The following is a 23,659-nucleotide window of genomic DNA, read 5'->3' on the forward strand; positions in this document are numbered from 1 at the left end:
GATGAGCGCGCGTTTTTCCCAGCTTTTTGTATAATTGAACAACGTTTGCCAACCAACAATCGTGTGTGTGTGTGTGTGTGTGTGTGTGTGTATTTAAATACGGCGCGCAAAGAAATTTACGTCGATACAATGTCTGACCATACCCGCCCCACTTCTACTTGCTCTCGTCTATTTCTCAATTTATCCAAAGATACGGATATTTTATGACTGCTGCTCGTTTTTACCGCGAGAGAGAAAGAGAGTACATCGTTGGTTTATTATACATTCGTTTCCTCGACCAACTTTGGAATCGATAAAATTTTTATTCCACCCTCAAATTCCTCTCCTCGCGTTTCTTCCAATTTTCTTATATCATTATCGCTTTTCCTCATTTCCGCATAATATACCAATCCATCATAGCATTCGCTTCCATTCAACCATCATTCAACCATTCAACTTTTTTATTCTGATATATATAATAATAATAATAACATATAGTTTCACGTTTTAATAATAAACGTAGATAAATAAATGATGGTGATGATGAAATTATTCTGATATAATAATAATAATAATAATAAATAGTTTCAGAAATTATTCTGAATATGACGATAATAAGTAGACACGTTTTAATAAACACAAATAAATAAATGATGATAATGAAATTATTCTGATAATAATAATAATAATAATAATAATAATAATAATAATATATAGTTTCAGAAATTATTCTGAGTATGATGATAATACGCGTTTTAATAATAAACGTAGATAAATAAATGATGGTGATGATGATGATGATGATGATGATAAGACGATGAGAATGACGATTTCTGTTTAAATCTATTTAAGTGCAAACATGCAAAGTCATCCCATAAATCAATCCACAAATGAAAAGGAGCCAGAGGGAACATTAATAAAGCTGTATATCATTGATAAATAAATAAATGAGAATGATAAAGATAATGATGAAATAATTCATTTGATGATGATAATAAGTAAAGAGGAGCATTAATAATGCTATGTATCATTAATAAATGAAAATGATTTGTCTAATGATGACGAGGATTTCTATTTAAACCTATATCAGTCGTTCCATAAATCATTTCTAATCCACGAGAAATAAAAAAAAGAGCCAGAAGAGACATTAATATCGACAATAGATAGATGAACAAATGAGAATAACGACGATGAGACGAGAATAATTCGTTTGATGATGACGAAAAATAAAAAGGAGCCAGAAGAAACATTAATAAAGTTATGTATCATTATTAATAAATAAATAAATGAAAAAAATAGAGATGATAATGAAATGAGAATGATTTGTTTAATGATATTTATTTAGACTATTCGTTCCACAAATCATTTCTAATCCCACAAGAAATAAAAAAGAGCCAGAGGAAACATTAACATTGACAATAAGATAAATAAATGAGATAAATAAATAATTCGTTTAATGACGGCAGCAAGTAAAAAAGGCTATGTATTCTTAAAAATAAATAAATAAATAATGAAATAATTCGTCATAACGATAATTTCTACTCAAACGTAGATAATTCGTTCCATAAAACATTTCTAATTCCACAAAAAATAAAAAATATAAATATAAATAGATAGATAAATAAATAATAATAATAAAGATAACAAAAAGTAAAAAGGAGCTAGAGAAAACATTAATAAAGCTGTATAATACATGAGTAAATAAATATATGAGAATGATAAAGTCAATGATAAAATAATCATAATATAAATCCTATTCAAACGTGGACCAACGTAGTCCAATAAATCCATAAATCATTTTTAATCCACAAATGAAAAAAAGCCAGAGAAGATATTAACAATAGATAAATAAATGAGAACAATTCGTTAATAAATAAATAAATAATAAATACACGAAACCGACAAAATCCATGATAAAATAATTCGTCATAATTCGATTCCTATTCAAACGTGGGCCAACCTGGTCCAGTTCCAATTGAATAATTCTTAATCCACAAATAAAAAAGAGCCAGAGAAGACATTAACAATAGATAAATAAATGAGAATAATTCGTCATAATACGATTCCTATTCAAACGTGGGCCAACCTAGTCCAATTGAATCATTTTCCACAAATAAAAAAGAGCCAGAGAAGACATTAACAATAGATAAATAAATGAGAATAATTCGTCATAATACGATTCCTATTCAAACGTGGGCCAACCTAGTCCAATTGAATCATTTTCCACAAATAAAAAAGAGGCAGAGAAGACATTAACAACAGATAAATAAATGAGAATAATTCGTCATAATACGATTCCTATTCAAACGTGGGCCAACGTAGTCCAATAAATCCATAAATCATTTTTAATCCACAAATAAAAAAGAGCCAGAGAAGATATTAACAGTAGATAAATAAATGAGAAAAATTCGTCATAATACGATTCCTATTCAAACGTGGGCCAACCTAGTCCAATTGAATCATTTTCCACAAATAAAAAAGAGCCAGAGAAGATATTAACAACAGATAAATAAATGAGAATAATTCGTCATAATACGATTCCTATTCAAACGTGGGCCAACCTAGTCCAATTGAATCATTTTCCACAAATAAAAAAGAGCCAGAGAAGATATCAACAATAGATAAATAAATGAGAACAATTCGTTAATAAATAAATAAATAATAAATACACGAAACCGACAAAATCCATGATAAAATAATTCGTCATAATACGGTTCCTATTGAAACGTGGTACGATTCCTGTTCAACCTTAGCCCACTTCCATAAATCGTTCCTAATCCCGCAAGAAAGGAGCGAAATGGAATCCGTTGATAATCTCGTTGGACGACACACGTCTCTCGACTCGAGTCGACGTGCCATTAGCCTGGCCGGAAGCATCGAATATCGGAGACGCGTCGAGGAGTACGTGGAAAAGTTTACGCGTGTCGGAAAGCGGATACGGGGCCTGGATTCGATCCCATTTGCGATGCAAGTTTAACGCGCGCGAGAATGCATTTATGCTAATGGATCGACGGGCGCAAGAAACACGCCGAGGGAGCCAACCTCCAAGGGAGCAACTATTTCCACCGTTTTAATCCGCGATATAACAAGGAATCGTGGAACAGAGATGCGAGGATGGAATGATCGCTCGTTCAATCCGTGGAAAATTACTTGGAGAAGAAGGAACAACTGTTTGACCGTTATTCGAATTTCAAAATGTATAACGAGTGAATGAAACGAGTGAAGATGAGTCGTGGTGAGAAATTATTGATACTTGGATTAATACGTTTCTTGGGATCTCGTCTGATGAATTAAAAAAAAAAAAGAAAAAAGAAGAAGAATATTCGAGAAATATTTATAATTTGAAGCGATATCTGGTGGTGATCTCGAACGAATTTTGAGAAAATTCAGAGAGCGATTCCGCGTGCAAATTTTCGCGGGGATAAAGCGAGATTCCTGCGCACGATTGCTCGCTTAATTCTGTTTCGAAGTTCATTTCCACGGTCGCCGGTTGAAAATCGAAATTTAACAAGCGAAAGGGACGTTAATTTTTAATTAATGGGGAAACGATATCACATTTGCCATTCCGCAACTTGGTGGATTTTTATTCCAAAAAGGCACTTTTATATAATTATATTCCAACGAAACGACTCGTTGTATTTGCAATCGCACGTTTAAACAATTGCAATATTACGTAGTCGAAGAATCGAGACGAATGAAAAGCGTGGAGATCGATTTTCCTCCCCAATTGTCGATCGCTGAAAGCTGCCACCGATTTGAAATCAAATTATTTTCAGAAAACTGCCAATCGGTTAATTGGAGTTCAAACGCGACCGGTTTTACTCGATTTTTAACGCGAACCTTCGTTCGAGAATCGGACAATTGTTTCAATTCGTTCAAATCCGATTGGTGTAAATCGTTGAACCGTATTCTACTTTATCGTTCTTAACAAATCGATATTTTTATCCGTTGGAACAGGTTGGAATATCAATCGTGGAACATCTACCGAACTGTCGATTGTGATTCAGTTTCGAGTTTAAATTATCGACACGTATTACCGCAAGTATACCTAATTACACGCATAATTCCACTTAATTAATGACGAATGTTTCTCATGTATGTGTACATCAAAATGGATAACCAAGCACAATCAAGATTAATCGATTATCCTTTCAGCGGATACTTTTCTTGAAAAATCGTGGAAGAATTGAGAAAAAATATATATTTTTTTTTTCTTTTATTGAATCGATTAGTTCGCGTGACGACTGCAACGATAACAATCTATTCCATTGAATAACTTGAATGATTGATATCTCGTTGATACCTAATTTTTTTTTTTTTTTTTTTAATAACAAACGTTTTTATCGCTCGAAGAATTTTAGTTTAAATTTAGATTATCTTTCAGCGGATGATCTTTTCGAGAAATATATTTTTTTTCAATTCGATACGAATATCGAATTAATTTCTAAATAATTGCGATCGATAATAATCAATTTGAATAATTTAAATTGATATCTCGTTAATACCTAATTTTTTTTTTTTTAATAACGAACAAACGAACGTCTTTAAATTTAGTTTAAATTCAAATTATCTTTCAGCGGATACTTTTCGAGAAATTATATATTTTTTTTTTCAATTCGAAATAAGGAATAATAATTTCTAAATAACTGCACGCGAACGATAACAATCTCTGACATCTCGTTAATACCTAATTTTCTTTTAATAACGAACGAACGAACGTCTTTAAATTTAGTTTAAATTCAAATTATCTTTCAGCGGATACTTTTCGAGAAATTATATTTTTTTTTTTCAATTCGAAACAAGCGAATAATAATTTCTAAATAACTGCACGCGAACGATAACAATCTTTGATCCTTTCATCTCGTTATAATTCGTCTAATTTCTCTTTTTCTCAACAACGAACAAACTTTGTCTTTGCCTCTTTATCGCTTATCGACGACGAATTACCAAGTTTAAATTTTAAATTTTCATCAAATCAAATTATAATCCGCATAATACGATTTATCGAATAACGTTACTCCTTGTATTTAAATTCCACCCCCGCACAGAATTCTCCCGATCTCGGAAATAATACGCGATGCATCGCGAAGGATGGAGGATGCACCGTCGTCGAGGGAGAACGATTATCATACCATTAAAATACCGAAAGTACCGGGTGTCTCGAAAAATCTCTACTCCCCTCCCCTCACCTCCTTGTTATTCACATCCCATCCCCTGGCGAGCAAACAAATCCCCCAACAACCACCGATGGCAATTACTCGAACAAGCCGATTTTCATGGTTGTCCCTCCTCCCCCCCCCTCCCCAATTACGTCGCAATAACGTTCTTTATGGAGGGGGATGCACGACGGGTGCACGGCCAGATCTAAATAGGGATATGAGATGCATCGATAAATTGGAGGGAGGGGGTCGACGATGAGGTGCTCGAGATTTTAATGAGGGGTCAGAGGGAGGGGTATTAAAAATTGTACGGGCATCCCTGGATTGCTGGAAGATGAGGGAGAAAGGATCTCGAGGGGGGGGAGGGGGAGATTCCTTGGAATCCTTGTGGGAGGACGGTTTATCGATTCGATGAAACTTGCTAAATTTATATTAGAATTATTAGAATTGTGTGTATATTTTGTTTGCTTCGGATGAAATATTTCATCGTATTTTTTGTTTTTTTTTTTTTTTTTTCTCGTGAAAATTGGGCTAGCGAAATTTTTCAATTGTTCTCGAAAAACACGTTTATTCGAGATATGCAAATTTTCTACGATGACCCGAAAAAGAGATAAAAGAGTTGATCGTAGCTGACATTTTTTTTACGCGTTATTAAAAAAAAAAAAAAAGAATATTGAAAAAATTTTCCTTACCACCTTCTTCCCGAAAGTGAATAACGCAAACGTTGTCTAAGAGTTTAACAAGGTTTCGCCGAATGATCGAAAATCGTCCGCTTCTCCCCTTCTTTTTCTTTTTTTTTTTTTTATTTAGAACAACCTTCTCGAAGCTTCTCCATCTATTCGAAGCGTGGGAAAATGCCACGTAATTGCGGCTACTTCCGATTGATTACACGTCGTGCCACGATACATAGGGTGTCTTAAAAAAAAAAAAAGGGGCAACATTCAATCCTCTGATCCAAATATTCGAAAATATTCGTTGGACTGGAAATCGAGGAAGGGGATAATAAGAGGATGTTCGGGCGGCGCTATAAATTAGAAACGGAATACTTTTAATTGAGATCGGTCCTAATTGCGCGGGAAGTTTGATGGGGCCGTTAATTGGTGCTATTCAACCAACGTGGAAAAGGGAGGCCAAGTTTCCAATCCGTGATTAAATAAGTTGAGTTGACGGGGCCGGACCTCGAGCGTTGCAAACTCTACAAGGGGATAATTGTATTCCCTTGAACATTCATTCGTTGCGAGAACACGCGTGGCTGGAACAAGATATTCAAGCAACAATTAATTAAATACGAGGAGAGAAGCCGGGAGGGAGGGGAGAGGGGGTAATTCGTTTCCTCAACGATGACATTTCACCGTGAAAACTTCATAATCCCCGCGCGCGTGTGTGCGCGTGCGTGAGCGAGCGAGCGAGTGTCAAACACTTGGAAACTCCATAATAACTTTCAGCAAATTATTTAAATCCCGAATCTCTTTGATCGACTGAAAATTTTCGGTCTCTGTTTTCGAGAAGAAAATGCATTTTTCAGGGGGTGATACGGAGAATGGGCGATATACCCCTCCTAGGAAAAATAATGCGAGGGGAAAATGTACAGAGAGAGGGTTGTAATCCGTCGCCCTCTGTATCGATACGAATTTAAAGGTATGGGTGATAAAATATTAACCCCTTTAGGGGAGGCGAGTCTCCAGTGGTTCGAAATTATTTTTTTTTTTTTTTTTTTTGAGCTTACACGGAGATTCAATTTTTAGAAAGCGATATTGCCTTCTTTTCAGCACAATTTTATTATTTCATCAAAAATGTATATAACATAAAGATGTAACCAAGTGTAGGAAAAATTAACATTGCATTTAATTAATATCGGAAAGAAGAAAAGAAAATACAGGTGATCAACATATAAAAATATAGAGAAATAAAGCATACGGTATAAGTTCAAAATACTTCATCAAAAAAATGTATAACACGTATAACATAAAGATGTGACTAAGCATACGAAAAAATTAACATTGCATTTAATTAATATCAGAATAAAAGGAAGAAAATACAGGTGATCAACATATAAAAATATAGAGAAATAAAATACACGATATAAACTTCAAAAAACTTCATCAAAGATCTATATAATCAGTATATAGAGATATAGAGAAATAAAGCATACCATATAACTTCAAAATACTTCATCAAAAAATGTATAACGTATAACATAAAGGTGCAACTAGGTATTATACGAAAAAATTAACACTAGCATTTAATTAATATTGGGAAAAAGAGAAAAAAAATACAAATAATCAGCATATAAAAATATAGAGAGATAAAACGTGCGAGGAGTAATATAGAACAGAGAGAAAAATTGATAAATACTCGAACAAAAGTGAAAAGAATAAAAATATGGATCGTTACATCGAGAAAAATATGCGCTAATTTTATCCACTAATTTTGAATCCGACGACTCCTGTTGGCTCGAAAAAAATTTCTGAACTCGAGGGGGGAGGGGGTGAAGGCTGGCTGTAGCAGCGTCTGAGGCGCGGGATAAACTCGGCACTACACCGATACTATTGATTTTGCGAGAGGTGCAGAAAGAAGGGCGGCGGAGAAAGTGGAGGGTGAGCGAGGTCAACCCCCTTTTCAGGCTGGTTCGACATAAAACAGGGCTTTTCCGGGGCTTGGGCCGCCGGTTTATCCTTTAACGTTGTTCCTCTGCGGTAAACCGAGCCGGAAAAAAATTGATGTTTAACCCCTGCACCCCTATCGCCTTTGTTCTTATTTCGACCCCCTCCACCATTCCTGGAAAGGAGAAATTTTTCGATCCCATCTCCCTCTATCTTGAATTTAGTTATCTTAAAAAAAAACTTTCGAAATTCTGTCTTTTCGATTTCGAAAGTTTGGGCCCATTTTTACTCGAAACAATAATATAGTGATCGAGTCAATTTTCGACGAGACAAGTCTTACAGAGATGGTCGGTTGACTATCGAGAAATTGGGGACGATTTTCTACAGGAATATATCGATGTGTTTGCGTACTTTATTATTTCGATATTTTGTCATGTTTAAATTTGTATTTTCGTCGAATATGTTATACATTTTCGACATCTTTACGTCTTTAATCTTTCATCCGCTTTAAATTTGTATCGAATATATTAAGCTGAGAGCAACACAGAAAAACGAGGGAGGAATTTTTCAACGTTTCTGTCTAATGATTATATACAATCTTCGAGTGTATTATATATTATTTATTTATTTCGATTATTGCTCCACCTAGGGATGGAGTTTTTTTGAAATATATATATAGAGCTGTGAGCGACAGAGAAATTTTTCAACTTTTCTATTTAATAATTACTTTTCTACTTCGATTATTATTCCACACAAGAGTAGAGTTTTTTTTTTAAAAAAAGATCGAATTTTGAGAGCGATTATTAATAACGATTATTATTTTTGAAATGAGAAATAAGATTCCGAGACCGATCAATATTTATCAAAGAATTTTCTTGCTATCGAAAAGAGAGAAATACTTCCTCTCTTAAAAGACTGCCAATAATGATTTCAATTTATCAAAAAAAAAAAAAAAAAAAAAAAAAATGATAAAAATTTGTTGCGTCAGATGAAAATATACAGAGGTAGAGGAAGGAGGGTAGAGAAATAGGGTGGAAGTAAGACAGATCGTTGCAAAATAAATGAACGTGTAAATTACATTTAGATCCGGCCCACCGATCGATACAATCAATCCAATGCAAACTTTCTCCCCTATTAAAATTTTCTCCCCTTTGCTCCCCCTCTCCTTTTCTCCCCTATCCCATATACCCCCGTATTTTTTTTACAACACGTCGAATCGATGGAATGACAGGGAGGGCAAGGTGGAAGGGAAGTTTATGCACAAACGTCAAACTCGACAAGAGAATGAAGTTGGATTGAACGATACACGCGAATAATGTTTCCAGCAATGTAAATCCATGTGTGATGTTTACATTTATATCCTTCCAGTTTTTGGAAGGAAAAATAAAAGCCCTCGACAATAATAAAGAAAGAGGAATGGAGAAATGAGACGAGAAGGGAAGAACGGATAAAGAAGGGAGAAGGGAAAAATGAAGAAAAGAAGAAACGACAAAGTAGGAGTTTGGATAATATGAAAACGATATGGAGGCGAGACAGAAATTTAAATTTGCATTAGATAGACATAGAAGAGAAAGAGAAAGTTCTGCAATTATTTCTGGACAAACGTAGCTGGAAAAATTGAAATTATTTTCTCAACAACGGATGAGAAGCATAGCTCTGCTTGGTTCCTTCTTTTCCATTCAAAATCTCGATCGATCGAGACGCTGGTTGGCACCATAACTAATTCTTTTGTCTCGAGTTCATTGCCCATTATCGTAATCGCATCGCAGTAGTGAAGGCGTAAAGCGTTTCCACGATGAAAAGTGCATTCAGGGGGGAAATTCTCGCGAGATTTCACGTACCATTTGTCGCATACCTGTTTCCTTACGATACCCTGAACGATTCGCGGTATTTTCAACCGGTCGAGGAACAACGCTGTGGATCGTAAAAAAATATTGATGAATAAATCCACTGTGCCTGACTTCGTTTCCAACGGTTATGGTTATAGAGAAATGGGTCGAGGAATGTTTGGAAGAATTTGGTATTTAGAATTTAAACATCCTGGCAGGGAATAAATTTATTGGAGAATTCTCGGATGAAAATAAGCGAAGTGAAAAGAAATTTAGAAAACGGTTTGAACATTTTAGAGAACGAAAGATAATTAGAAAATTTTTGTAGAATTTCAAAAGTAGAAAGAAAAAATGAAAATGTTTGGAAGAATATAGATGTGTCGAAACGTTCGCGTTATTTAAATGTACACGTCATTTGTAACATATTTCGCTATCGCGAAATTGGGAAGGAAAGAACGATCGATCGAGGAAATTTCTCGATACTCGATATCATCGTGGCTACGTTCAAACGAAATTATGAAATTAATGGAGTAAACGGAAATCAATCGTGATTTCCAACGAAATCTGTTGAATCTACAGTAATGGGTGTCTGAAATATATCAACGTTAACCGCATTTGGACGAGCTCCAAAATTAAATCAGTATTTTTGACAAAGATATGACTCACATTGATCGAACGAAACCATTTTCTTTTTCGAATAATGCGTACTTTTGACAAAAATTTACAACAAACAAATCCATCAGTTAGGTAAATTTTAAATCTCGTTTTATCGGAAAAAGAAAAAAAAAAAATCATTCATTTCATTAGAATTATTTACTCCTTGTTATTTGAAATTCGTTCGTATGGAAATATTATGACAACGATTAAATTACACAAACGGGTTTATTGCAGTAATTGAAATAATAATAACTATATTTGATAATGTAACAATAACAGTTTAATTATACGATATACCTTTTATTAGAATCTCAATTTGATTTTCATCCCAACACTTTTACTTAGAATCTCAAAAACAATTTCTGCTTTCAATTATAAATTATTCGTACGTTTCTTCTTTTTTACCTCTAAAACACTTCAATTAGAAACTTTTCGAAGCAGGTGATACGACGTGATTCAACCAGAAATTGGAAGCAAAAGGACCGATCATGAGCGAAGAAATAAACAAGTGGGACGTGGATGAAGATACGATGGAAGATGATTTTGACGCTTCCAAAATATCCGAACCTTTGTCCGCGCCAGGAAGCAAACTTGAACACATCGGTTCAATCCAGACACAAGACACGTCCATTCAATCGAATCCGAAAGAAGATCCATTCTCCGGAATAGCTACGGACGAACTTGATATCCAAGAATCTAAGAACCAGGATGAGTTCAAAAAGTCCACCTCTCTCGGCCAGCTGGGCAAGGATTCGTCCCAAAAACAAAATCCAAAATCCGGGAAGTCGTATCGAAAATGCCAGCGCAAGTTCAAAGAGATGATAATGAATCGTGAACAAAAGAACGAGGAATTGGAGAAGCAACAGGGGGACCTCAAGCATCGATTGAACATCTTGGAATGCTCTATGCCGGCCGTGATGGTGTGGAATATCTGGAGGATGGCTCAAGGGACGTGTGTACCTAATCTCCAGCGTGTCATGGAGAAGCAGTTCCAAGGCCCAGCTTCCGGGGAGGTGTATTGTCCGAGAACGCCTAGCCGACATTTCGATTGCAGAGTGAGGGAGATCGAGGCGGAGAGGAAAGAGGCTCAGAGGAGGATGGAGGAGGCTAAGAATCTCTGGAGCGAGAAGGAAGCTCTGTTGGATGACAAAATGAAGAGGCTGGGTGAGGTTAAGGTCATTCAGGAGGAGATGAAGGGAAAGATCGAGAAGCTAACTGTCGAGGCCCAGAAATTGAAAGAAGCTTACAAGCCGGAGGATGAAGATGATCGCTCGTGTGTGGCTGGTTAGTTGAATAAAAGTTTCGCGCGCAAACTGATTCGTTTCTTAATATGTATTAAGAAATTATTGTGAATAAAATAAATCTCGTGATCAAAGTATGGATTGAATCTCTAAGAAAGTTTAAATTTATTTATTGGCGTGCAGGCGAATGCGGGGTAATTGAGTGCAAAAAGAAGTGGTTAAAGAAACTGCCTAGCAACACGTCTATTAAATCGACCGATATCGAGTGTTTAGAAAAGCTTCAGGAATTGGCCGAGACTGAATTGTACATGAAGAAACAAATCGCCGAGTTGGAAAATAGGGAGGACGCGTATATGAGAACGCTCCAACAAGCGGATGATCTGTGGTGTAAATTGGACACCGATGTTGCCAGTACCATAAGCAGTTTGCAGGAGCAATTAGAAATGAAGATGGCGGCAAATCAACAGATGGCCGATCGCATTGTCGAGTTGGAAGACGTGATAGAGAAGCTCAGATCAAGACTGTCCACATGCAGAAGTGAATTGGAGAAGTACCTTAGCGTGAGCAAGATAGAGGCTTTGGTAGGCAAAGAGGATGACTTTGCCGATGTACTTGACATAGATGTAGCGGTTAAAGTTGATATAAAAGAGGAATTGATTGGAGTTGAAGATTATGCGGAAATCGAAGAGGTGGAAGTCCTAGTTAAGATTGATATAGAGGAGAAGGATATTTTAGCGGTCCCGGAAATAGTTGATGTTGATGTGGAAATCAAGCCAGAGATAGTTGATGTTGATGTGGAAATCAAGCCAGAGATAGTTGATGTTGATGTGGAAATCAAGCCGGAGATAGTTGATGTTGATGTGGAAATCAAGCCAGACATAGTCGATGTTGATTTGGAAGTCAAGCCAGAGATAGTCGATGTTGATTTGGAAGTCAAGCCAGAGATAGTCGATGTTGACGTAGAAATTAAACCAGATGTGGTTGATGATGAAATAGAGATGAAACCTGATATAAAAGAGGTTGAGATAGAAGCTCTGAGACCTGAGACGATCGATGTTAAAATAGACACCGATGTTGTAAAAGTTGACGATGAAGAAGTAGAAATAAAACCAGAGTATTTTATTCAACAAGAAAAACTGTTGAAAGAAGCTTCAGAATATTTGGCGCAAATAGCATCTCTCTCTGAATTGGATAAATATGACGATGATTTCGTTTGTGCCGAAGGTTTCATTTGTAATGATGTAGTGTTCACTGAAACTGGTTTAACGCAAGAAGAAATGACTGCATTGAATGAAAAGCGTATCTCGCCACAGCAATTGTTACAAAAACATGGGTGGAAAATAAACATAGAGGATCTAATTGCTAAAAAACCTGTGATCATCGATAAACCACCTGTTCCTATAAAAATTGAGCCTCCACCTATTGAGAAAATCGAGCCTGTTGTTGAAGTAAGAAAAGAGCCAGACGTTATGGTGGAAATGCCTATAAAAGAGGAAATTAAACCTATAGAAGAAAAAATTGATGTACCTGAACCATTTGTGAAACCTGTCGAGGAAATTAGACCTATAGAAGAAATTAAACCTGAAGAAATTGAACCTATTGCAGAAGTTATACCACCGGAAGTTATCAAAGTGGAAGAAAGACCTATAGAAGAAATCAGACCAGTAGAGGAGCCAAGACCTGTTGAAGAAATTAAACCCGTTCCAGAAGTTTATCCTCCTGAACCTCCTTCTATCGAAGTTGAAAGACCAATTGATACGGATAATATTATTGTCCCACGAAAAGAAATGTTATCATGGGAAGATGATGTTGATACAATCAGAACAGTCATCGCGGTATTAATTACATTATAATATTTGTTCTGATTTTAACTGCAAAATTATTTAATATGATGTCAAATTCTTTTAAACGTTTTAAAATTTATTAGAAATGTCCTGATTGCGTGATCGTGAAAGAGGATGCCGACAATTTGGCCGCAAAGATGGCAGCATATACTGAAGTAAGCATTGCGACAAAATACGATAATTATAATTATAAAATAAGATAAAATTATGAATTTCATATTTAAATTATTATCAATATTTAAACATTTTCTTCGCGATCAACAATATTTTAACTATATTGATCTTTTTTCAGACTGATGTAAAAGAAATAATCGTGAAACTTAGAATTCCCGAAGAAATACCCCCGCCAAAAGAAATTGAAATACAAGTCGAGCCTGAAGTGCAGCCAAAAATTGAAATAGCTGCAGAAGCAAAACCTGTAGTCCACGAAGAAATGGTCGAAGTAAAATTTGAACCTGAATATCCTCTAGAACCACCTCCCTCGCCATTGGTGTCAGAATTAATCGTAAAGGATGACGTGAAGAAAGATGAAATACCAGAAGTGATGCATAAATTGGAAATATTACCAGAAGTAAAAGAAGAAGAGAAGGTTCCTATAGTAGAAGAAATTGCTCCAAAAGTTATCGAAAAAGAAGAAGAGATTAAAAAAGAACCAATGGAAGAAGAAGAGGAAATTGTAGTACCGTTAGAGTTCAAAGAAGAAATTAAAGAAGAAAAACCAGAAATTAAGCCAGAAGAAATACCAGAAGTTAAGCCAGAAGTTAAGCCAGAAGTTAAGCCAGAAGTTGTGCCAGAAGTTGTGCCAGAAATTGTGCCAGAAGTTGTACCAGAAGTTGTGCCAGAAGTTGTACCAGAAGTTGTGCCAGAAATTGTACCAGAAATTGTGCTAGAAGTTGTGCCAGAAGTTAAGCCAGAAGTTGTGCCCGAAGTTGTGCCCGAAGTTGTGCCAGAAGTTGTACCAGAAGTTGTATCAGAAATTGTGCCAGAAGTTGTAATAGATGTTGTATCAGAAGTTGTGCCAGAAGTTGTACCAGAAATTGTACCAGAAGTTATACCAGAAGTTGAACCAGAAATTGTACCAGAAGTTGTACCAGAAATTGTACCAGAAGTTGTACCAGAAATTGTACCAGAAGTTATACCAGAAGTTGAACCAGAAATTGTACCAGAAATTGTACCAGAAATTGTACCAGAAGTTGTACCAGAAATTGTACCAGAAATTGTACCAGAAGTTGTACCAGAAATTATACCAGAAGTTGTACCAGAAGTTGAACCAGAAATTGTACCAGAAATTGTACCAGAAGTTGAACCAGAAATTGTACCAGAAATTGTACCAAAAGTTGTACCAGAAATTGTACCGGAAATTATACCGGAAGTTAAACCAGAAGTTGTACCAGAAGTTGTACCAGAAGTTGTACCAGAAATTGTACCAGAAATTAAACCAGAAGTTGTACCAGAAGTTAAACCAGAAATTGTACCAGAAGTTGTACCAGAAATTGTACCAGAAGTAATACCACCAAAAAAACCTATAATAAAGCCAGAAGAAGAAGAATTAATTTGCACATGCCCATATTTTCCTCCTCCTGTTAGTATGAATACTGATTGTTTTTTAAACTTGTTGCAATCAATAATTTGTGAAGAATTTTTCTTGTGTTCAAAAGTAATCACTTTGGTCTAATTAATTAGAATAATATTCTTCCACGTTTACCATTTCAGAAACCTCTTAGAAAGATTGAAATTACTCAAACGGAAATCACAAGGATCGAAACCGTTCAAGTGATCACTCAAACAGTGGCAGACGTCGAGACACAAACTATTCCAAGACTACAACAACCCCAAATAGTAACTGTTACAAAAGCGATAAATCCAGATCCAGAAACAATGGAGCAACTATTGACGTTCAAAAAGCCTTTAAAGGAGCAGGAAATAACCATGACAGTTCAGAAAAGTTCGAAAATTTCGAAGACTTCGTCTCTTTATATGAAAGCCACGGGTTTAACCGATTATTCTTATCCTCTTGCTGCCTATGAAACTCTTTCCAGTATTATGCAATCTCTGAAAACGGAAACCGCGAAATCCAGCCCAGAAAAAGAACTTAGATCCATCTATTATACCAAAAAGTCTGAAGAGACGGAGCAAGGGAAATGCAATTGTTGCAAATGTGGAAAGAAATTGCCTACGATGTACGAGTCTGTTTATCCAAAAAAACCTATCACCACCCAGCCAGCTCAACACGAGGCACTTTGCGCGGATTGCAAACTTAAAAAAATTCAAAAAGTTCTGAAGGCGCAAGATCCTTTGAAGAAGGTATCTAAGAAGCACACGTGTGATCAAGAGATCTGTACCTGTACACCGACACCGACCAAGGGTCTCAAAAAACCTTTTCCTTGCAAAATGAAGAAGGAAAAGATGGATCAAGGTTGTACAGCGAAGATTTCCAAATTGAAACGAAAGCCAAAAATGATGGACAATGATGAGGATCAAGATTCAGTGCGATGCACATGCAGCGGTATAATAGAGACTAAAGACGGTATAAAAAAAGTACATTGTGCATGTGGTGACCCTGATTGATCTCGTCCTTGAAAATCTTGTCGTGGATTTAGTTGCATCTTAATGAAATTAACTTATTTATAATCGTTCATCTTGTATATATATATATAACATATCGTTTAAAACGTGATTTATTTATGGACCATGAACGTTCATGATCTTCGTATCGGATTCCAGTCAAACTGGTGAAGTGAATGGAAAGTTTGAGCTCCTCGTCTTCTAGTTTCTGAGTACGTAACAATGTCGTAACAAAATCTATTAAATCCAATATTATTTTTCAACAGTTTATTTAAATTATATCAAGTATTGTGTCATGTATATTGGAATCATCGAGTCAAAAATTTTCCACGTCGAATGATATATTTATATTCTTTTATCATATATCTGTGTGAAACTAACGAACAATCGATAGAAATGATCTGATGAATGGACTTCATTTTGAATTATTTATACCAAATCATGATGCAGTTGAAGACTATTCGATATTATCTATCGATGCCTAATAACATAATACTTGTCAATTTCTGAAACACTTTAAACGGATGGAAAGGATATATATTTAATCTCAAAAAAGGAAAAAATTCTCTACAAAAGTATCCGCGCTCAGTGGGCGAAGAATCTAACGTATCCGGCAAAGGCTTCTGAACACGGGGAAACAGAGTCGAAGATAAATACGACAAAGGAAACGGGTACATAATTTTCAATAATGTCGTTGGTTGAATGACGCGCTTTTAAAATCAATAATGCCGAGCCATTGTATCGGGAGGCCATCCTTTCATTCAGTCCACGCATAATAGGATCAACCATGTCGGCATGAAATTAAATTTCAGATTATTCGACCAAGGAAAAAGAGAAAACGTTTGTGGTATGGTTTATTAATTGTTTTGCGCATATGGAAAATGTAAATTCTGTAAATGCTATCCGTCTATCGAAGAGAGATCTTCATTTATCGTTGTATTCATCATGCTTTTATCACGTTTCTATGTAACAATTGATTTCGAGTGAATCGGTAATAATAAATGGACAAAAAAGAAAAAAAAAAAACAAAAGTTATTTAAAGCTCGATGCGAATACAAACGATTTCTATTTTTATTAAACGTTGCAAACGTTACTCTCACATTAATAGAATAGGGGATATTAAGAGGATGCGGCAGCAAGAGATTTCACTACCTCATAGATCAGACAAAGTAGTTGGCACCGTCTAATTACAATTTGTCACCAAGTAAATTGGTTTCAAACGAATTTCGGTTTAATCGAATGATTCATCGTAGCCGTCAAACCCTTCTATGATTCATTCCATCTATTTTCGTCTAAAAATATTATGTCGCAACTCGTTCTTTAAAAAAAGCTTGTTGAAAAGTACGATTCTAGGAGACGCAATTGTAATTCCAAATAGATTAAATAAATTGAACTGTTCAACGGTTGCGGAATAGCCGGGCGATCGAACAATCAATACTATGAGCAACAAGTAAAGCGTGACGAAAGGTCAATGAATTATTGCATCCACCTCTATAAAATATATATTCCGTATATATTGTAAATTAAATTCAAATTCAATTTCGCGAGGACACTTCATTTATTGCAGAGAATAGATAGGACTCAAACTCTCTCTCTCTCTCTCTCTCTCTCCCCCAATTATTTTATTCTTTCGCCAAGTCGTTAAATCGACTTATTAAAATTCTGATGGCCAGAAAATATTTCAAACATTTCCAAACCAAAGACTTGACCCAGCACTCGTAAAAGAAATCATGGAAAGTACTCACCGAACATTGGCCAAAGTGTGCCTTCTGGATCTGAGGTTGTGGTAGCCCCGCAGCTCGCCTATGCTCCCCTGTTCGGCCTGCATCTTGGCCTGTGCAGTTGCAGCGGCACTGGCGATCACGTGGTGCTGGTGAGCCGGTGCACCTGCCGTGGTGATGCTTCTGCGCGATCGCCAACCCGTTCTGCTGCCTCCACCGCCGCTCGGGGTTGGCGATTTCTTCTGGTACGGCCTACGGATCACCGCCCGCCAACGCGGTCCAATTTTACCAACCAAAGGTTGCACAGCCCGTGTAGGAGCTGTTTACTCCTCCGTGTCACGCGCTGTTTAATCGGGCGACGCTTCCCCTTTCGAACAATTCGTTCTGCTCGTCTCCTCGTTTTGGATCATTTTGGAACTTGGGATAAATGGGAGTGAGAAAGATTCCAGTTGTGTATTGAAACGAAGGTAAAAGGTATTATTTTAGGTTAGGATTTTGTAGCGTCCCAAGGAATGTGAAATTCTATGAATAGAGGGGAGATATATTTGATTGAAATTGTGTTGAGAGGAGGTTAAGGAGTTATTATTCCTCGAAATCCCGAAACAAAATCTATAAATCATTTTTCATTTTCATGGAAATAACACAGGGATTGGAAGACGTGGCGTTATTGAAAAAGATTGAAATTGGGTTATAATGGAGGATTAACCGTTGAAACGAAGTTGTTATTTTGTCAATGATATTTTCCATCCTCGAGAAGTCGAGAAAAAGGAATCTGTGAAGAAACCATTTCCATGGAAATAACACAGGGATTGAAGAGATGGTGTGAAAGTTATGAAAATAATAAAATTGTGTTATAATGGAGAACTAATCATTGAAAGGAAAGGAGTTAATCTTTTATCAATGATATTCTGGTTGCTCGAGAAGTGCAAAAAAGAAAATCTGTGAACCATTTCCATGGAAATAACACAGGAAAAGATGTGGTGAGGATTATTGAGAAAGAATAAAATTGTGTTATAACAGAGAGCTAACCGTTGAAAGGAAGTTAAGGTGTTTGTCATTATGTCAATAATGATATTTTGGACCAAGATCCTCAAGAAATCCAAAAAAGAAAATCTGTGAACCATTTTCATGGAAATAACACGAGGATTGGAAGAGACGGCTGTTGGCGTATTTGCGATAAAGCGAGAAGATTCTCGGGTGTTAATGCCATCGAGGTCCTCGTTGATTAAAGGATCGTGCTTGAGAATGCATCGATGTGCCCGGCCCACCCATGAAATATTCATGAACTTCGTATAAAATTGTATCGCGCCTCACGATCGCTGTTAAGCATGTTATGCAAACGATTTCAACAAACTGTAACGCCACCAAGAATTTTAACCCTCCTCGAACTCGCTCAATCGCGGCTCCCTGAATTCTCCCCTCTTTAAATCCAACCCGTTTCAGGATTGGCATGGCCAGAAATCTGATACTCGATCTTCTTCTCAGGATTTTAGATGCACGTGGAAAATAAATAATCGAAACAACAAAGAAGAAACAAAATGGAATAGTTATCATTCTAGACATTTCGTCTATTCAGCTTGAATCTCAACGAGGATATGTCTCATCTACCCAGAGCTTAAAGATATTATTTAAAATATCTTGTCCAAAATAATAATGTAGATTAAAAGAAATTGACTTTTAAGATAGATATTTATCCTGATTGACTTCTGTATTTATTACTTGTGCAAATAAGTTCCTTTTTTTCTACGATCACAACGTCTGAATTCGAATTACTTCACCGCTCGTGGCGCCATCTGAAACAGCGTTCTTTCGTTTTCAAGAAGAATCGCAACGAGATTCCAGTCCATGCAACGATTTCAAGCGATGCGACGCGCGAGAAGCTTAGGAAATCGGCCGTCGAAGCTATCGAAACGATTTGCGCGCCTCTGGCAGAGAAGGCTATATCTCACGGAAAAAGTGGTAGCAAAGATTCAAAGCCGAAAATTTTAATTCGAAAGACGACGATCGTTCGAGTGCACCGAGAAAGTTGGACGACGCGATGCGACTTTTTGTGCAACTTGCGTGTTTTCAAATTGTCACCACACGTTCCCTTGTATACAATCACCTCGTACACACTAATAACACTGAAACGAAATAAATACTAATTGTAATATCTTATCGATTACATTCGAAGACGTTTGTTCGAATAATCACTCGTACCACGCTATGTTTGTTATGGCCCAATGTTACTTGGCTAACCAATTGGAAGCTTCTTCGAGGACGAGAAGCTATCGAATTTGATACAACGCGTTTTGCCATTGGTTGTGGATTATTCGCAATGTTAATACACAGTGGCGCCATCTGCGCACATTTTCGAGGATGGAACTATTCTCGGTCTAATTCTAAAAACTTTACGTCGCGTTATCTTGGAAGTTTCACTTAAAATCGAAGAATATTTAAAAAATATAATTTCTCGTTGAATAACGGATGAACAATAGATCGCTCGACGAAAATTCGATCCAGACATGAAAAGAATCTTGAGTACCTGATTTACCGTAATAAAATCTCTGAATTTGAAAAAAGAAAGGAGAGAAAGAACTTATTTGCACACCTGATATAAACCTTTTATTTCGTATACGGAGAGTGCATAAACGAAAAACTCGAGGTCTCTATTGGTAACGGTATCTACTCTTTGAAGAACAAATGGAATCGGGTAAACACTATGAAGCAGAGCGATGGCATCTGTTGTCGTGTGTTAATAACGCGGCCCAATGTTCAACCTCGAAATCGAATTGAACGTGGAAGCACGCTTCATACGCTCTGAATAAACACGCACAGCCTACGCTGCCCGCGCTATGCGTAAATATTTCCATTGCATTCTAGCTTAAGCTTTTGAGCGTAAAGCATCCGAGGGAGGGGAGGAGGAGGAGGAGGAGGAGGAGTTTCTTGGCTGTCAGCCAAAAAGTCTATAACGATCTTTGCTACGACGTTTCGTTCGGGATGGAGGAGGACGGAATCCATGAATAATACGGCGGCGGAAGTTTTTCTAATTTCAATTTCGAGAGACGAGATTAGAATTATGAATCGCTTATTCGTTCGATTTGAATTTATTCCTCGAAATACGTTGATTTTTTGGATTATGTTTTTAATAATTTTGGGACGATGGCGAAAGAAATTCTCAGGTTCGAAAGAAAAGTGTCAAGTTCCAATATTTGTAAATTAATATTCCACGTCGCGTTAACAGGATTGTTTTTTCTCGTGCGGTTTTTGCGAGATTCGAACAATCAGAAAAACGAAAATGATAAAATATAAGAACGCGTGCTACTATTTTTATTTTCCTTCTGCAATTTATTTTACTTTATTCTATCGTTGCTGTTGTTGTTTCTCTCTCTTTTTTTTTTTACGTAAATAGAGAACGAGAGAAATAGAAAAAGTGAAGTTGAAAAGCTATATACTCTTCCATCGAAATAATTCTAATAACATTTACATCTGATTCCAAAGAATCATCCGAAAAAACTTGAATATTCTCAAAATAACAACCCAACCTCGTATTCATCCTCGAAATAATCTTGGCGAAATATTGGAAATATCATTCTCCTCCAACTTAAATAAAAGAGAAAGAAATGAAATTTCAATAAAATTGTTAGTAAAATTCGTAGTGACAAACTCGAAACGAAAATCTTTCCCCTTCAAACATTGTAAACAACGTGGAATCCGAGGGACTTGAATCGTTAATTCATCTCTCCGAGGCATCCCTCGTTCGCCAAGGCATTTTCACGCGTCGAGCACGGTTATTTCCATCGATGGATAGAGCCGTGGTAGAGTGGGCGGATCGAACAACGTCAGAGGCTGAGCGCTATCGCACGGTGAACGACGCTTTTCAACGCCATTATCTCGCAGTTGCACCTGACACATTCCATCTCGGCGGCGACATTGTCGGCCGGTAAACGAGATAACATCAAAAGCTGAACAACCGCGTTTATCAGCATTTGCTTTGATGTTTGGAGGCAACGGATTCGCCGAAAGGAGGACCGCTGTCAGGATTACGAGAGGGACTCGAATATTCTCGCTTTTTGCGATTGAATTAGCGATGAGTATTCGTTCAAGAAAAACAATCTTTTCGAAGTAATCTCTACAAATCTCTTCGAACAATTCCAATAGGAAAGCGGTTGTAAAAAGTTCACCTCTGACAACGGCAGATGTCTCTAATTCTGACTTCGAGAATGTAGAGGCACGAAATGCTTAAAAAGAAGAAAGAAAATTTTTTTAAAAAAGTATCACGCTTCGATTTTAGATGTCGCTGTTTGGAACCTGTTCACCAATGATAAATCATCATCAGTTTGAACCAGTCTTTCACTTTCACATTGCTCTCTTCGCTTTCAGATGTCGCTGCGTATCCACCTGGTCGGCCTGGAATCGAAACCAATTTGACAATGTTCGATCCAAATTTCCAATTTCGTGTTCCAATTTGGCGTCAGAAAGTATTGAGGAGTCACTCTTCAAGAGGAGGAAACGAAGTAATAATAAAATTTAAAAATCCTCGAATCATGGAGAGGCGTTACGTCCGTGATGAGCGTGGACTCATCTCTTCTTCCCTCCGTCATCGATTTTTCGACGGCGATATTTTCGACGCAAGCTCGTGACGGAAGCAACCATCAACAGGTTGCATTGCGACGCGAAACAAAGCGAAGGCACGAGAGCACGCTGCATTTACCGACTCCAGTATCTTGATGGGTGCATTAGCCTGCATCGACTGAAGAAGACCCAGGAATAAACTTGTTCGAGGCCGGATGAGAATTCAGGAAAGAAGCAATAAAAGAAAAACAACGAAAAGGAGAGATATGGACAGGGATGTCGCGTAAAAAAGAAATATTGAAAATTATTGCAACCAATTTTAAAGACACCGATGATTTATCACCGATAATAAAATTCACCTCTTTGCTTTGCCAATTAGTTACACCAATGAAATAAATACTTGCTCGGTGTCTAGCTCGATTTACGACGCGCAGTTAAAGTTATTTTCGAGGTAAGCTTTGTCGTACCGTGGAAATTTTCTAACAGAACCTTTCCACCATCGAGGAAACCACGCCACGATTCTTCGTGGACTTGCAAAAATTAATTTCTGGTCAACCCTTGACATTGGCCAATTATTGGAGAGAAAAAGAGTACACTTAGTTTTCTTTCGTGCTTTTGTCAAAATGCGTTAAGGAGATACACAAACAGAGAATAGAAAGAATGAACAACATCCTGCGCTGTTATTCGGATTAAAAGATGAACCGTTGTCGCCTTTTCCCGCGCATATAAGAGGCAGGAAGGAGAGCCAAGATATTAATAAGAGCTACTTGATTGACAACGCTAGTTGACGCCCACCCGCGTCAATCCGCTTGCTTATTAGATCCGCCACTATATAGCCCAATATTGCCACGTGGATATTATGGCTGGGTATGACCTAAATGCCGGGGGGAGGGGGAGGAGGTCCAATCATCTATTTAGTTATGCGATGACGTGGGATTAGGCAAATGATACTGTGGATTCATCTGGGGAGGGAAACGTGGCTGGTATATTGAAATAAGGGAAACCGAGAGGCTTCGCAACAAAAGAAGAAATCCGAGTTATTCGTTTTTGGATTAAATTAGATTTCACTGTGAGACAGAATTTTGCCTGGAGAAAAATTTGGGGAGGAATGTTAAGAGGATTGGATTATTCTCTTATTCAATCTTTAATCCGTAGATGTACGTGAACTTTGTCGAATCGACAACAACAAGATTAGTCTAATTTATTAATAGACAAGTACACGATCGTTGGAACGAAGATTTATAATAATTGAAACTTTTGAGAAAGGTCCCGACATTAAAAAACAATAGAAGCCTAGAAAGATGTGCGTGAGATAGACGGGGCCAGATCAATTATAATCCAGTTGAGTTAAGTTTGATTGTTGGCTTGGTGTACTGACTCGATAATTGAATTTATTGATGGAGAATGGCTGGAGAATATTAACCCTCTGATGGCTCGGGCGAAACCATAACCGTAACGGGGCTATATCGATCCGCATCTTCCCTTATACCCTTATATCCTGTACCAC

General features: G+C 36.9%; 1 protein-coding gene and 1 long non-coding RNA gene across 4 annotated transcripts in view; both read left to right on the forward strand.

Annotated features, from left to right (window-relative positions):
* LOC147657945 (uncharacterized) overlaps positions 1-22,421 on the forward strand; it is a 72,675-nt gene extending 50,254 nt beyond the window's left edge. Inside the window, exon 3 of the long non-coding RNA XR_015291619.1 lies at positions 21,961-22,421. This is a non-coding gene — a long non-coding RNA (uncharacterized LOC147657945). The remainder of the gene's footprint in view (positions 1-21,960) is intronic.
* Positions 10,049-16,908, forward strand: LOC105735320 (Ecdysone-inducible gene E2). Of its 3 annotated transcripts, none has more exons than XM_086906251.1 (6): positions 10,049-10,317; positions 10,669-11,511; positions 11,652-13,303; positions 13,396-13,467; positions 13,605-14,894; positions 15,026-16,908. In XM_086906251.1, exons 2-6 carry the CDS (start codon positions 10,716-10,718, stop codon positions 15,878-15,880), a joined length of 4,665 nt encoding a protein of 1,554 aa, XP_086762377.1. In that variant the 5' UTR covers positions 10,049-10,317; positions 10,669-10,715; the 3' UTR covers positions 15,881-16,908. The 3 variants fall into 3 exon arrangements, with proteins under 3 accessions (XP_086762377.1, XP_086762380.1, XP_086762378.1); XM_086906254.1 differs by having other exon boundaries at positions 10,059-10,317; positions 10,666-11,511; XM_086906252.1 differs by having other exon boundaries at positions 10,068-10,312.
* Positions 22,422-23,659: the final 1,238 nt, after the last annotated feature.

This window comes from Apis florea, unplaced genomic scaffold (assembly GCF_048593485.1).
Source record: "Apis florea isolate Af1SG1 unplaced genomic scaffold, ASM4859348v1 contig_2492_pilon, whole genome shotgun sequence".
Lineage (NCBI taxonomy): Eukaryota > Metazoa > Arthropoda > Insecta > Hymenoptera > Apidae > Apis > Apis florea.